This window comes from Chiloscyllium plagiosum, unplaced genomic scaffold (assembly GCF_037043375.1).
Source record: "Chiloscyllium plagiosum isolate Xiang-an unplaced genomic scaffold, Cpla_swu_hap1 HiC_scaffold_45, whole genome shotgun sequence".
Classification (NCBI taxonomy): domain Eukaryota; kingdom Metazoa; phylum Chordata; class Chondrichthyes; order Orectolobiformes; family Hemiscylliidae; genus Chiloscyllium; species Chiloscyllium plagiosum.
The window spans coordinates 15,352,271-15,364,577 of record NW_028270183.1 but is presented as its reverse complement, the minus strand read 5'-3'; the positions used below and the strand labels follow the sequence as shown (position 1 = coordinate 15,364,577).

Genomic DNA, 12,307 nt, shown 5'->3' with positions numbered 1-12,307 from the left:
TTTCACAGCCAAATGTTACATTTTTAAATTTTCAGCACACTCTGTGCTTGTTAAGTCCTTCTAGCTTTCACTCTCTCTTAAAGGTACAGTACACCTACAACTTCATAACAGGTATTAGATTAAGTTAGGATATCTGGTTGGCATGAACGAGTGGACTGAAGGGTCTGTTTCCGTGCTGTAAATCTCTATGACTCAATGGAGTATTGTGTCCAATCTGGGAACCACGTTTAAGGAAGGATGTGAAACGTTAGACAGGATGCAGGAATGATTCATAAATCTTTTTCCCAGGAATGGGGGACTTGAATTACCTGGATAAATTGGAGAAGCTGAAGTTGACATTGACAAAAGAAAATTAACATTTTATAAAAATGTTTAAAATCATGAAGAGTCTGATTTGAGTTGATAGAAATGGTTCTTAGTGACAGAATAGATGAAAACCAGATGGCATTAATAAAAGTAGATGAGCAGAAAATGCAATGAGAACATATGGGAAAAAGTTACACAGCAAGTAGTTTGGGGTTTGCAGTGTACAGCTTGGGAATGTGGGGGATGGAGGTTCAATAGTGGATTTCAAAGGGAATAGGAAAAACACCTGAGAAGATAAGAAATTATAAGAAAAGGGCAGGAGAGTGGCTGAAGAATTGCTTTTGCAAAGAATTGCAATAACATCCCTCTAAAGTTTCCAGCTGGTGAACAGACAGATTAGGTCAATGAATGGCAGGCGATAATGGAAGTGAATACATCAGCACGTAGAGATTGGTTGTGATAGTTTGAATGGTTTCCTTTTCTACTGTAAGCATTTAACGATTGTTGAATATTATGTACTGCACAGAAACTGCAGTTCAGCTGGACCAAACCATTTTATACTCCATTGGAGCCTCCATGCCCTGTGGCACACCCAGTTCATAATTCTCACTAGTCTTCGGGCTAAAAGGTTTCTTCTCAATTCTCTGTTGGATTTTGGGATGGCTGTGCCCAACAAGGAAAATATTTTCTCTCTATCAATTCTATCAAAACCTAACCCTCAGATGAAAGAGAAAACGTTCAGATGCTGGATGTCTGATATATTAAAAAAAGTGCTGGAGAAACTGAGCAGATGTGGAAGCATTTGTGGAGATACAAATACAGAGTTAATATTTCCAGTCCCACGTGACTGTCTCAGAACTTCAGAAAAGTTCTTAAGAGTCATGTTGGACTCCTAAAGGCAACTATTTCTCTCTCCAGAGATGCAACCCAGACTTGCTTGGTTTCTGAAGAACTTTGTTTTTATTTCATTATCCTTTTAAATCCTTCCTGTAATGCCTATACACGAATTTCTAGTGTTATCCTTGTAAACTTGAGCACCTCCTCCAGCGCTAGGTTTGCCCTTCCAAAAGTCTAATTATGAGACAACGTGGTCCATTTCGAAGAACTACATTTCCCACAGTGCATGGCAAGGAAGCACTCTTGGCGCATGCGTTGTCTGTCTCCATGACCCGTTGAAATCGTCACCATCGCGCGGAAGGTGTATGTGTCTACTGACGTGGAGCTAAACCAACCGAAATGCCGCAAACAGCGACTGACAGGCACCCAACCACTCACCGACGGGGCAATGGGCGGGCTTGAATGTGGACAGCCAGTCAGCATCGCGGAGGTGGGCAGGCCTTCCGGTGTTGCGTTGCCTGGGTTGATTCCGGAGGCTAGCAACTGTTGCCTTGAGGACGAGCGCCATAGCCACCGTAGTCCTGGCGACTGTTACCCCGTCAAACAACAACTTACGCCACAAAGGTGATTCTTTTTTTCTCTCTTCTCTGATCATCAAAAAACTTCGTACGATAAACAAAAACACTTTTTCCTGACAGGGGATTATAAAATACGGGCCAAAATTCTCAGCCAAAGAGATTAAAAAGATAAAAAAATTAATATGACGATGCCAAAAGATTTTTCAGGCACAAAATGGCGGTCGTTAGGAGTCCAAAGATCACTCTAAACTATTCAATTCCGGCAAGATACCGAGGCTTTATTCTCTCTTCGTAATAGTTATGAAGTAAATCGAACTTTTTATAAAATCTGTGATAATTTTTTGTTGTGGTTAATTATTGTCAGAAGTAGCGTCGGATGTGTCAGAAACAAACCCGGGGTAAAGCATTCCATAATTGATAGGATGTGAACTTTAAAGGTTTATCATTTTTGCGTGGGTTTCATTTGCGCTGAAGCGGGTTTCCGAAACCAAAGAGAAAATCCGCTCGTTAATAGAGCAGCGAGTACAGTTGTATGTAGTGAACGGCGAAAGAGGCGAGGTCCGCTTTTTTTTAACCGTGGAGTCGCCCAACTGGAAGTGGGGGAGGGGAGGGGAGGGGGCGGGAACGAGGTTGATTGTCGGTTTCAGCGACCAACCGGGATGCGGGATCCGCCGTGTAAATCAGCCAATGGGGGTTCGGGTGGTCTCGTTGACCTGCGCGGGAAGTGGTTAGGCACGAGGCAGAGCTTCAAACGCCAGCGATGACGTTGATGTGGGCGTGGCCCAGCGCCGCCTTCACTTCCTGGTTTCATTTGGTGTGGGATGGTGATAGATATTCCATGTGCTGCCACGTTGGGCGCGGAGTGTCTCTTAACTTACAGCAGTGTCTCCACCTCAAGGAGTATTTTAATGTCTCTGAAGTGCTAAAAAAAAACTGCAAATAATTCTTTTGGTGCAGTTTGTTACCATTATGATCAACCTTACAGAATAAATTGGAACAGGTGTAGGCTCTTCAATCCTTGCACCACCATTGAACAAGATTATGACTGATCTCTTAACCACAATCCAATACGTCACACCAAACTGATGCTTCATTCCAATGAGGCTAAATAGGAATTTTTATTTGAGGATTTTGAAAGCACACTGTTTCAAGGTATTAGGCAAGCTTGGTTTAGTGTGGATTAGCAGAATTTTAATTGAGGTGCAGTTTCTGTAAGCCAGTGCTTGGGTAATAGTGAAAGATTATCAGAGAAGTGATCAATTTATGGGTTTCTCAAAAACATATTTTTACTTTGAATCACTACCTCAGAAAGTAAATTGTGCTGGACTTTTAGAAATCACTGATTAGCCCTTGTCTGGAATGTGGCTTCCCTTTTGAGCATCACACAAGGCTTAGCTCAACTCCCTTTTTGCGCTACCTCCTTCATTTCCCAAACAGTCAAAAAAAATTCTGCTTTCTGCCTTGATTACACTCAATGACTAAGCATTTCAGTTCTTTGGAGTAGAGAATTAACAAAGAAACATTTCAGTCCTGAACAACTGACCTGTTAGTCTGAGGGAGCAGTGGTTGTTGTGGCAATCAGACTGATTGCAAACAGCTGCTAGTCCCCTTTAAATCCTCATGATTTGTATAATGACAGGCATATCCTAATGGACAGATTTTTTTTGTGCTGCAAAATGTGCACTGAAAAGGTATTTTAAAAAACATGCTGTAGTTGAAACATTTCATGGCACATTTGATATCACCAACAGCACTCCTCCGCTTGACACAAGAATCTTACTCACTGTCAACAGCTTTTATGTCCACACCGCTCTAAATTTTCACTCTGGGATAGCGTGGTGCCAGAGGAATTTAAAACGTAGCCGCACTGGGAAGTGCTGCCTTATTCTGAGACTCTAACCCCTGGTTTCCATTCCCCAACCCTGGCAAAAAAATCTCTTAGCATATACTCTTGCAAACCCCAATATTAGTTTTGTGTTTCAATTAGATAATTTCTCATTTCTTCTGAATTTCAGGGAGTGGAATACCTGTTTGCTCCCCCTCTTCAGATGATAATCCTCTAACTCCAGAAATCAGCTCAGTCAACCTTTGTTATGCTCCTCCTAACAGTTAGCTATAGTTAGAAGCTTTTCTGATCAGGCTGGAATAAACAAGTTGCATGTAACCACATAGAGGGATCTGATTGTTAAGGGGTATAAAGACTTCCAAGTATGTACTAAGGATAAAAATATACAGTGTGTGTATTGTTTTAGTAGTGTTGGGTAAGGAATCCAGAGTGCTTGTGATTTGTTTCTCCTGATCTGATGAATGAGAAGATGCACAATACAGAGCTCTCTACAACGATGATATGTGTAAGTTCAACGTCCAGACATGTTAGCCAAAGTACAGAATCAGTAGATTAGATGGAATGTGTAAAACTTTAAAATGCAAGTTACTTCATGAATTAATCCACAATAATTCTAATGATTTACATCACAAAAAAACTTTTAGCAAAACCATGACATAATGGTCATTGCATGAAATGAGTATTGCAGCTTTTATTTAGGTATCTCACTCTGATGCAAGTTCAGTGTATTTAATGGCTTTTGGTATTTATACCAATGTGGAAAGACTGCTCCAAATCAATACGTTGCTGCCTTCTCCAAGCAATCATTTTATATTTACCACACATGTGGTATAAAGACTGAAGATTTTTAAATATCACTATTGATGGAAATAGATACATCATTGCAAATTAGAAATGTTGAGAAATAATATGTGTCTAATACTGCAGTGAACTGGTTGCTATTAATGCCAACAGATTCCAATAATGATAAAGTTGAACTATATAACATTGGACTAGTCAAATAATTAGGACAAAATGGAGCCAGTATTCTCGATTCTTTCACTTCTTAATCAACCACATGACTTTGTGCTGAGAAATCATGTCGCACAAACTTGTTGAGTATTTTGAAGAAGTAACAAAGAGGATTGATGAGGGCAGAGCAGTAGATGTGATCTATATGGACTTCAGTAAGGCATTCGACAAGGTTCCCCATAGGAGACGGTTAGGTCTCACGAATACAGGGAGATCTAGCCATTTGGATACTGAACTAGCTCAAAGGTAGAAGACAGAGAGTGGTGGTGGAGGGTTGCTTTTCAGAATGGAGGCCTGTGACCAGTGGAGTGCCACAAGGATCAGTGCTGGGTCATCTACTTTTCGTCACTTATATAAATGATTTGGATGCGAGCATAAGAGGTACAGTTAGTAAGTTTGCAGATGACACCAAAATTGGAGATGTAGTGGACAGCGAAGAGGGTTACCTCAGATTACAACAGGATCTTGATTCGATGCACCAATGGGCTGAGAAGTGGCAGATGGAGTTTAATTCAGATAAATGCGAGGTGCTGCGTTTTGGGAAAGCAAGTCTTAGCAGGATTTATACACTTAATGGTAAGGTCCTAGGGAGTGTTGTTGAACAAAGAGACCTTGGAGTGCAGGTTCATAGTTCCTTGAAAGTGGAGTCACAGGTAAATAGGATAGTGAAGAAGGCGATTGGTATGCCTATCTCTATTGGTCAGAGTATGGACTTTGGTTAGGCCACTGTTGGAATATTGCGTGCAATTCTGGTCTCCTTCCTATCGGAAACATGTTGTGAAATTTGAAAGCGTTCAGAAAAGATTTACAAGGATGTTGCCAGGGTTGGAGGATTTAAGCTATAGGGAGAGACTGAACAGCTGGGGCTGTTTTTCCTGGAGCATCGGAGGCTGAGGGGTGACCTTATAGAGGTTTACAAAATTATGAGGGGCATGGATAGGATAAATAGACAAAGTCTTTTCCCTGGGGTTGGGGAGTCCATAGAGGGCATAGGTTTAGGGTGAGAGGGGAAAGATAGTAAAGAGACCTAAGGGGCAACTTTTTCACGCAGAGGGTGGTACATGTATGGAATGGGCTGCCAGAGGAAGCTGGAGGCTGGTACAATTGCAACATTTAAAAGGCACTTGGATGGGTATATGAATAGGAAGGGTTTGGAGGGATATTGGCTGGATGCTGGCAGGTGGGACTAGATTGGGTTGGGATATCTGGTCGGCATGGACAGATTGGACCGAAGGGTCTGTTTCCATGCTGTACGTCTCTCTGACTCTAAAACCAATTCAATGATGTTACGATAAATCTCTGTGGGAGGCAGGACTTGAACAAAACATTGCAGGTCTCGAGGTGGAGATTATACCTTTGTGCCACAAGAGCTTCTTCACCAGTTTTCTAATATCCCACTTTTAAGCATGGTACTCACTTTGCCTCACCCCTAATCTAAATGTTTGTTCAAAATGTTTCAATTGTGTTATGGTATCTCCAAAGTCAATCTTCAGTGCTCTCAACTGCTGCATTTATTAAAGTTTTGGAAACAGGTTTGTTCTTTGGTTTTCTTGCTGGCTCAAACTAGGCAAAGTTAATAGCAGGATTCTGCTTTGCAGGAGATGTATAAGTTCAAAATTCAAACCAATCAGCTGAATTACCTAATGCCATAACTTTATTTTGGTACAGCATCCTCATTGTCCAAGGGTTTCCAAACTTACATTTCCAAACATCTATAAACTATGATATCACAATGAAGCAAGGTGGAGAGGCAGGTCCCAAGAACTATTCCACTGCATTTGCGCTATTGGTGTTATTAAGCATCACACTCTAGTCAACAGAAGTAACCAACCCTAAAAGTGCTACAAGTGCAACTACTAAAAATTAAAGCCTAGAAGAAACAGATAGAATATTTGGGAAGTTAGCTGCTGTATGGATCTCATTACTGACTAAGTGTTTGTTGTTGGCATCCTTCCATCCGCAAGAAATGATGGATGTGCAAGTAAACCATTTAGTTGTGGAGCCTTGATTTGGTATACTTTTGCTGATGGCTGTGATGGCCAATCCTTGAAATGCAATTTCTACTTAACCATATATTAAGATGCCATGTGACATCCTAGCCTGTTTACAGTGTTGTTGTCTCCTGCCAAACTGCTGCAGTTCACTGGTTGTGGTGGGGCATGTCAGCATGAAAGAGGCAGACCCATTTTTCTGTGAGCTACTGGCTCCCAGGTGTGATAGTTAATGTTTAGGGCAGTTATGTGAAGCTTGCAAGCATCCTTGAATCCCTGGGCATTCAACTTGCCAGCTGGCTATAGCGGCCTTACTGTGAAGAAGGTATTGAGGTATGCTGCTGTTTTTCATCCTGCAGATGTGCCTGATCCACTGAAACCACCTCGTTTTACTTGGAAGCTCTGCCTTTGAAAGGACTGCTACATTTGTAACTATATTGTGCCATGATATATCCATTATGCTTAAAGACTGACCTTTTGGATCAAGCAGATGATTTATAAAGTTTGTGTTCTCAGCACCTTGCTGTATGGTGGTGAAACACGGGTGATTTACAGACACCTGGAAAAGAAGCTCAAATGCAGCACATTTTGGATTATTCTGACCAATTTATAAACATAGAAGTCCTCTCAAAGACGGAGCTCCCAAGTGTGTAGCCTAAGTCTTTGAACCCTCTTAAAACTGCTAACTCACATGAATAGTGCTCCCCTGACCTTCAACTGCAAACTGGCTAGCATCAGAAACTTCCTTCCTATCCAACTATGGCTGGATTCTTTTGTATCCGAGTCTGTTGTGGTTTCTCCTTGCAGCCTCTTTCCTTGCCTGAGCTCAATCCTAACTCCAATTTTACATATTTTGGCACTTATTTTTCTCTATGTTCTTACCTTTTAAATATTTAAGAAGAAATTAAAATGTGGCCAGACATGGTGATAAATTTAAAGAAGATAAAGGATTGTAAGCTGGAATGATAGAAGAAGAAGAATGGAAGAAACAAATGTACATAGACAAGAGCAAGTATAAAGGCTGTACAGCATGTGTGAAAGTTGGAGGTAAAAATTTGGTAACAAAACAGCTCATGAGAGAATAACATAGATTGACACAGAGATTAACAAGTTGTGTCTAATTATCAGTATATGTTTGCTTTCAGTAACTCCCAGTTTTGCTATTTGGGAAAGTGCAGCAATGATCATAACACAGCATTTCATGTTTCATTACAAGTTACTGTTGTTCTATTTCTAGATCTGCCTACTCTTGTTACTTGCTTGTTTGTACATTCCTTCCCTGCTGCTAACTTTAGATATTTCTAATCTGGGCAAATAAAACAACTTAGAACAGTTGTATCAATTTATTAATATTAAAATATTATGTGAAATATTCAAACACAGAAACTAATCTGATGACATCAGGCTATCTTTTTATCTGTGTTAAACTGATTTCCAGTTAAACTGGCTTCACAGTCACTTACTAAAGGAGAATTTGTTGCAATTTAGCAGCCCAAACATGGACCAGATTAAAATTAGATTCCCTACAGTGTGGAAACAGGCCCTTCAGCCCAACAAGTCTACACTGACCCTCCAAAGAGGGACCCACCCCCTCTGACTAATGCACCTAACACTATGGACAATTTAGCATGGCCAATTCACCTGATCTGCACATCTTTGGATTGTGGGAGGAGGCCAGAGCTCCTGGAGGAAACCCACGTAGACACAGGGAGAATGTGCAAACCCCACACAGACAGTTGCCTGAGGCTGGAATCCGATCTGGGACCCTGGTGCTGTGAGGCAGCAGTGCTAACCACTGAGCCACCGTGCTGCCCAGGATTGGAATATGCAATCATTCACTGAGGCCTAAACCTTGTTATCATTTTCTGTAATTTGCTTCATTGCATAATGGACTAGTACTCCCCAAAGGAGACAATCAATTCTATGTTAACATAGTTCAAGGGTAGGACAATTAACAAGACGATGCTCTAAAATAAGTACCCGTGAAGAGGATGAGTTAGTATAATTGTCAGGTGTTGCAAATCAAAAGCAAAGTATTCATTCCTCAAGTCTGTTCCAGTATATTTCCCATATATGAAGCATCATGATTGAATGCTACTCTCTTCGTTGCCAACACATACTAATTTAAGCAGCTATATAGCTTTTTTTTTTCTCTTAAATTATATCCCTCCTACAACTGTAATATTTTTTGGGGTAATTGGAAAAATCACAGAAAAATCTTACTGTGATTATTTCCCATCAGCTTTTCTTGCCTAAAATCTTAAAAAGCATTATACTCATTGGCAAACTCATTGATATCCTGTTCGTTTATCCATTCAAGTGTAAGCACAAATAGTAAGAGTTTGGAAATTGTCTGATAGGAAGCATCCAGGAATGACATTTATCATATAGGTGCTATTTGCAAAGATTCAGCTTTAGTGTCTTGAACATGGAAACAGGCCCTTCGGCCCAACTCATCCATGCTGACCAGGTTTCCTAATCTGAACTAGTCCCATTTTCCTGCATTTGGCCTGTATCCGTCTCAACTTTTCCTATCCATGTATCTGTCCAAATGAATTTTAGAATGTTGTAATTGAACCCACCTCTATTCCTCTGGCAATAGTTCTATATACACCCTATCCGCTGTGTGAAAAAGTTGCCCGTTAGGTCATTTTAAAATCTTTTGCCTCTCACCTTAAACTTATGCCCTTTGGGTTTAGACTCCCTATTTCAGGGAAAAGATTGTGGCTATTTACCTTATCTATGCCCCTTGTGATTCTATAAATCTGTATAAGGTCACTCCACAGCCTCTTATCATCCAGGGAAAATAGCTCCAGCCTATTCAGCCACTCCTTATAAGTCAAACACTCCAGTCTCAGTAACATCCTTGCAGATCTTTTTTGCACCTTTTCCAGTTTAATAACATCCTTCCTATAGCAGGACAACTAGAATTGTATACAGCACTGGAAATGTGGCCTTACTTGTACAGCTGTAACGTGACATCCCACTCCTGGACTTAGTGCTCATCCAAGCATGCATGCCAAGCATGCATATCAAGCGTGCCAAATGCCCCCTTCATCACCCTGTCTCCCTGTGATGTCACTTTCAAGAAATTATGTACCTGCACCCGATGTTTCTCTGTTTGACAATACTTCCCATGGTCCTCTCATTAACTGTATAAGTCCTGCTCTGGTTCGTCTTACCAAAATACAATACCTCACATATATCTGAATTAAACTTCATCTGCTATTCCTCAGCCCACTGGCCCAGTTGATCAAGATTCCAATGTACTCTTAAATAACCTTTTTCGTTATCCATTATACCACCAATTCTGGTGAGATCTGCAAACTTACTAATCATGCTTCCTATATTCTCATCCAAATTGTTTATATAAATACCAAACAGCAGTGGACCCAACACCGATCCTTGTGGCACGCCACTAGTCACAGGTCTTCAGTCTGAACAACAACCCTTTACTACTATCCTCTGTCTCCTACTGTCAAGCCAATTTTGTATCCAGTTGGCTAGCTCTCCCTGGACCCCATGTGATCTAACCATACTAACTAGTCAACCACACAGAATCTTGTCGAAGGCCCTGCTAAAGTCCACATAGAAAACATCCACCACTTTGCCTTCATCTATCTTCTTAAGTCACCTCTTCAAAAATACCCAATCAATTTTGTGAGACACGTTTCTCCATGCACTTAACCACGTCCTTAATCAGTCCTTGTCTTTCTAAATGAATGTAGATTCTGTCTTTCAGAATTCCTTCAAACAACTTGACCACCACTGACATTAGATTGACAGGTCTGTAGTTTCCTGGCTTTTCCTTGCAGCTTTTCTTAAATAATGCACAACGTTAGCTCCCCTTCAATCTTCTGGCCACACACTTGTAGCTGTTGATGGGGCCCCACAATTTCTTCTCTCGCTTTCCACAATATCCTGCGCTCGATCAGGACCCAAGTTATTATCTACCTTTATGCATTTTAAGTCCTTCTGCACTTCCTCTTCTGTAATATGGGCACTTTTCAAGACATCACTATTTATTTCCTGAGTTCCCTAACTTCTATGTCTTTCTCCATGGTAAATATTTGATTCAAAATATTCATCTAAGTTCTCACCATGTCCTGTACACATAGACAGCCTTGGTGATCTTTAAGAGGCCCTATTTTCTCCCTAGTTACTCTTTTGCCCTTAATATTCTTGTAGAATCTCTTTGGATTCTCCTTTATCCTATCTGCCAAAGCTATCTCAAGTCCCCTTTGTGCCCTCTTGATTTCCCTCTTAAGTGTCCTCCTACACTCCCTTTACTCTTCAAGGGATTCACTTGATTCCAGCTGTCTATATCTGACATATGCTGCCTCCTTTTTTTCTTGATGAGAGCCTCAATATCTCTAGTCATCCAGTGTTCCCTGCTGGCTTTGTCCTTCACATGCTGGCCCTGAATTGTTATTATCTCACCTTTGAAAGCCTTCCACTTGCCAAACATCCCTTTACCTGTGAATGGCCGCTCCAATCAATTTTTGAAAGTTCCTGTTTAATAGCATCAAAATTGGTCTTGGCCAATTAACTTTGGCCAAGTTAACTTTAACTTTAACTTGTGGACTAGGCCTATCCTTTTCCATAGCAATTTTAACACTAATAGAATTATGGTCAGTAATCCCAAAGTGATCCCCCACTAACACCTCAGTCACTTGCGCTGCCTTACTTCCAAACAGGAGGTCAAGTTTTGCCCCTTCTCTAATAGGGCCATCTACATATTGATTGAGAGTCTTCTTCAACACACTTTGAACAAATTCCTCCCCATCCAAGCTCTTCACACTATGGCAGATCTAGTCCATATTTGGAACATTAAAATCCCCTACTATTATAACCCTGTTATTCTTAACAACTGTGATCTCTCTACATATTTGATCCACAATTTCCTGCTGACTCTCGGGGTTCCTATTGGATGATCACTCAGGAATATCCTCCCTAAGTACTCCCGTGATGTTTTCCCTATCAAGAGTGCCAAACCTGCCTCCTCTCTTGCTTTCCCTTCTATCCTTCCTATAGCATTTATACTCTGGAGCCTTGAGCTGCTCGACCTGTCCCGCCCTCAGCCTGTTTCTGTAATAGCTATGATAGTCCAATCCCATGGCACATCCGTGCCCCGACTTCATCTGCCTTATCTGTCAGGCCTCTTGCATTGAAGTAAATGCAGTTTAGTTCATCAGTCTTCCCGTATTCCCTTCCATGATCTTGCCTGCCTTGTCTGTTTAACATGCTCTCTTTAACTTCTGTACCAACCTCAACTTTCTCTCTTATATCAGTAATGCTTAGTGTCCTGACCCCTGCCAGACTACTTTAACCCCTCCCAAGTAGCTCCAGCAAATCTCCCTCCCAGGATATCGGTTCAGGTGGATCCAGAGATTGCTACTCTTGAGGTCCTGATTTTTAACCTCCTACCTAACTCCCTATATTCACTCTGCAGGACCTCATCCCTTTTTCTACCTAAGTCATTGGTACCAATGCATACAATGAGCTCTGGTTGCTCACACTGGGTCCTTACATTGTGCAGAGCAATTATACTGTTCCAAATGCAAGTGTCAAATCCCCAGATGTACATTCATGAAAGGCATGATTGCATAGGTTCCATTTCACTGGCATATACAGTGAGTGGACCTGTGAAGCTGCTTAGTCCCAAAGATGCTTTTTTGGAACATTAGCTTCAAATGTTCCCTGACTTAGACGTCTGACTTAGACGTCTTAGATCAAAC

At 41.1% G+C, this 12,307-nt stretch overlaps 1 protein-coding gene across 7 annotated transcripts in view; it reads left to right on the top strand.

Moving 5' to 3' along the window:
* Positions 1-1,302: 1,302 nt before the first annotated feature.
* Positions 1,303-12,307, top strand: part of rfx1a (regulatory factor X, 1a (influences HLA class II expression)) — a 150,504-nt gene continuing 139,499 nt past the window's right edge. For 2 of the 7 annotated variants that reach the window (XM_043694804.2, XM_043694803.2), the window contains exon 1: positions 1,311-1,767. In XM_043694804.2, the coding sequence (XP_043550739.2) occupies positions 1,592-1,767 (176 nt within the window). In that variant the 5' untranslated portion in view covers positions 1,311-1,591. Of the gene's footprint in view, positions 1,768-7,468; positions 7,564-12,307 lie in introns of those variants that run through there. The other 5 variants (XM_043694806.2, XM_043694802.2, XM_087983324.1 and 2 more) reach the window with 4 other exon arrangements.